Below are 4,371 nucleotides of genomic sequence, written 5' to 3'. Positions count from 1 at the left end.
AGTATGGGCACGTGGAAAACCACCTGAAACGGTATGTTGTGCGGGTATGGGGCAGGCATTCTAGAAGGACTGTATGGCCATATGGTGTACTGAAAAATTAAAGCCCCATTATGGCGCTCCAAGTAATTGACGTTCTTTCATTGCGGAAATGCTTTACAATTTTTGTGAATTACTCTCACTCACCTCATTGTGAGGTTCTGATTTTTTTATTTAACGATGTGTTGAAATAAATTTGCTGTGATAGCATTTTGCTCAAATCGGAAACGGTGTTCAAGGCAGTTAATGCTTTTCCAAATGAAACATGAGCATGAGCATGAGAGCATGAGCATGAGAGATCACCCATGGTTGCCCCTCCGTTGCTGAACAGAACCGTAATATCCTTTCAGCACTACTGATTATATGCTTCGACGATCTAGTGGTGTTTCCCTTATCAACAGCATGTATGAATGCGCTGAAAAGATAAAACACCATGATTGCTAAAGCTAGATCAGTTGCGAATAGGTAACAGTCATTGGCCACCAACGGCGCCCGCCATGTCAGTTTGTAGATCTCGATTTTTAGGGACGGGAATGTTAGTTAGCGCAGGTTGCTACTAGGGCAGCTGATTTACTCTGTGCTTACACCCCACAAGCGCCAGGAACCTGAAAATTTGTTAGTAGGATAGGGTGTTTGGTCAGGATTCATCATAGAAGATGATGATGCGACCCAAAATCATAGTGTTTGTTGAAAGGTATTACGTTTTAATCTCAAGGCAAGCAATCGGATGCTGCGGATGAGTCATTTCCCGTTTATCGGCTGTTAACTTTTAATTGAGATGGATTTATCTTAGACAGCCGGCTGTGGAAAGATAGAACCAAAATTATTTGTAATTAAATGATGAAGAATTTAACAGTCTGACTTTTTAATTGAGATGTTTTTACGAGTTTTACATGATTCATGTTTAGTGGGGTACTGATTAACGAAGCGAACGACGAGTTACGATGTTTATCGAGCTGAAATGGTATGATAAGGTTTTGTTGTTATTGCACACCGACGACGAACGCGAAAAAACCCTGCGACCCGACCGAAAGGCATCGCAAATAAGACTGGCTCAATTGTCATCGATGACAACCAGAACCAGCCGCACTTTTACACACATACACGCACGCGAAAAAAAAAACGAAAAACACACCGACGACGAACGCGAAAAAAAACACGACCCGACGGAAAGGCATCGCAAATCAAACTGAGGAAATGGAGAGAAAGAAAATAATATAAAAAATAAAACCTAATCACATAAAACCTACTCACATAAAACCAATCACCTCATGCACACAAAGAGCGACACAAAAGAGACGAAAATTATCACGAAAAAACAGGACTGCGCGTCCACCGAAGCACCGCACTTCTGATGGCATTATTCAATTATTATGCCCAATCACCCCATGCACACAAAAAGCGACACAAAAGAGACGAAAATTATCACGAAAAAACAGGACTGCGCGTCCACCGAAGCACCGCACTTCTTCCACACTGAGTGCCGCACTCAGAGCTGTCAAAGTGTTTCTTTGAAGAAACTCACGCTAGTTCCGCACGAGTTTCGCCGCCATCTTGGAACTGAAACTCTAGTGCCGCACTCGATATTTTTTCAGTTTCATGCGAGTTCCAAGCACACTGACAGATGACGTTCGATTGAACCAAAACTGACACCGACGAGTGCGGCACTCAGTGCCGCACTGGCTGTTCAAACGAACGTACCATTAGTTTCAAATGAACGTTTTAGACTAAATTCTGAACACCACTGCATTCTTAAACGCAGCGACTAAAACATTTCAGAAATTTACCCCCCTTTTACTAAACGTGTACGTTGTGTTTATGTTTTGATGCCGTGAAACTCAACTCGCCGTCGGAATCATCCCCGGTCAAGCCCAGCCATGGACAAACCACCGTCTCCACCGCTGCCCCAAGCTCAGCCACCCTTCGAGATGGACAAAATCTGCCGGCTGTGTCTGCAGCACCTGCAGCCCGGTTCCCTCGTCAGCCTGTTTGCGGTCAACTTTTCGATCCGTCCCTCGGACATGATAACGCGCTGCGCCTCCGTCGAGATCTACGAAAAGGACGGCCTGCCGGGCGCGATCTGCAACGACTGCTTCTACAAGGCCGGGATGGCGTTCGAGTTCCGGAACCGGTGCGAGTCTTCGGATGAAAAGTTGAGGAGTTTTGTCGTTGGGCAGCAGGAGAAGGTCGGTGAGGACGAAATTTATGCGGCGATGGATGCGATTTTTGGACCGGAGGAAGAGGAAGTGCCGGTTGTGACGGTGTCGGCTGGGAGGAACGTGAAAAAGGTTCAACCGATAAAGAAACGAGCCCAGCTGGATGAACTGCTGGTGAAGCACAAGGCCAAGCTGAAGGAGGAAGGTACGAAGGTGAACATCTTCAAGCAGAGGCGAGCGGTGAGGAAGAACGTCGGAATGGCCAAACGAGGGAAGCAGCTGAAGCCACCGGAGCAGTGCTTGATCTGTGGCAAGTCGTTCAACTACAGTGGATATCTGCAGGCCCATCAGAGGGTGCATTCCGGGGAGAAGCCGTTCGAGTGTCAGACGTGTCATCGGAGGTTCGCACAGTCGGGGAATCTACAACTTCACATGCGAATTCACAACGATGAACGCAAGTATCAGTGCGAAATCTGTAGCAAGTTGTTCAGGACTTCCAGCAATCTGCATGCTCACAGGAAGACTCACTCTGAGGAACGCAACAACCCGTGCAATCTCTGCGAGCGAGCCTTTAGGACGGCCCAAGAGCTGCGAAATCACGCCGAAACGCACAAACCGGTCAAGAGTTACGTTTGTCGGCTGTGCGACAACAAAGCCTTCCACAAGCAGTCCTACCTCAACAGTCACATCAAAACGGTTCACATCGGAGTGAAGCGACACCGCTGCCAGGATTGCGGCAAAATATTCTCCAACAGTTCGAACCTGATCGCCCACCGGCGAACTCACAACGGAGATCGTCCATACGCTTGTCAGGAGTGCGACGCCAAATTCACGCAATCTCCAGCGCTCCTCCGCCACGTCAAGGCCAAACACCGACCCAAACCAGCCGAACCAGTGGTCATTCCAGAGGTGGAACCGGAACCTTTCGAGCCGAAAATTGACGTCGACGAGAATCGCTCGCTGGACTCGGCCGCAAGTTCGGAACTCTCGGTCGCCACCTCGCTAATCGACAATCACTCCGTCTACACGGTTCCACCGTACATGACCAACTACGTGCCATCTCAGCCGCCGCCCGTACCGGCCCAGATGCAGCTCGGTCAAATGGCGCCGCCAACGACGTCCGGGACGCTCTACCCCGGGGACATGTACCAGCAGCATGGTGCGTATGGCGGTTATCAGCAACAGAACCAGCACCAGCAGCATCTGGATGTGGGCAGCAGTTACGACATGTGCTACACGATGCCGGTCACGCATCATCATCCGCACTCGTCCGTGATTAATCCGAGCCTGATGAATCCGCAGCCGACGTACATATTTGATCAGTAGATAAAAACTTCGATGGGGAGAATCGATGCTTTAGACTTTTAATGGCCGAACAAGCTCCAGACAGCTGCACTCTGCCGTAGATCATTCGTAGCACCTTCCGTTCGAAAACTCCAAGGGCACGTTCGTTCTCATACCGCATCGTCGTTAATGCTTTTCCAAATGAAACAAAAGAAATATGTGGTTTGATCATTTATCATTTATCATTTATCATTTATCATTTATCATTTATCATTTATCATTTATCATTTATCATTTATCATTTATCATTTATCATTTATCATTTATCATTTATTATTTATCATTTATCATTTATCATTTATCATTTATCATTTATCATTTATCATTTATCATTTATCATTTATCATTTATCATTTATCATTTATCATTTATCATTTATCATTTATCATTTATCATTTATCATTTATCATTTATCATTTATCATTTATCATTTATCATTTATCATTTATCATTTATCATTTATCATTTATCATTTATCATTTATCATTTATCATTTATCATTTATCATTTATCATTTATCATTTATCATTTATCATTTATCATTTATCATTTATCATTTATCATTTATCATTTATCATTTATCATTTATCATTTATCATTTATCATTTATCATTTATCATTTATCATTTATCATTTATCATTTATCATTTATCATTTATCATTTATCATTTATCATTTATCATTTATCATTTATCATTTATCATTTATCATTTATCATTTATCATTTATCATTTATCATTTATCATTTATCATTTATCATTTATCATTTATCATTTATCATTTATCATTTATCATTTATCATTTATCATTTATCATTTATCATTTATCATTTATC

General features: G+C 43.4%; 1 protein-coding gene across 1 annotated transcript; it reads left to right on the top strand.

Annotated features, from left to right (window-relative positions):
- Positions 1–1,830: 1,830 nt before the first annotated feature.
- LOC119770484 (zinc finger protein 391-like) lies at positions 1,831–3,544 on the top strand. The gene has a single exon (XM_038265473.1). The coding sequence runs from the start codon at positions 1,914–1,916 to the stop codon at positions 3,516–3,518; it is 1,605 nt and encodes a 534-aa protein (XP_038121401.1). The 5' UTR covers positions 1,831–1,913; the 3' UTR covers positions 3,519–3,544.
- Positions 3,545–4,371: the final 827 nt, after the last annotated feature.

This window comes from Culex quinquefasciatus, chromosome 3, assembly GCF_015732765.1.
Source record: "Culex quinquefasciatus strain JHB chromosome 3, VPISU_Cqui_1.0_pri_paternal, whole genome shotgun sequence".
Lineage (NCBI taxonomy): Eukaryota > Metazoa > Arthropoda > Insecta > Diptera > Culicidae > Culex > Culex quinquefasciatus.
This window is presented reverse-complemented; position numbering and strand designations above follow the sequence as displayed.

Bases quoted from the DNA above. Each gene is read 5' to 3' on its own strand.
- LOC119770484 (XM_038265473.1), top strand. From the start codon at position 1,914: ATGGACAAACCACCGTCTCCACCGCTGCCCCAAGCTCAGCCACCCTTC.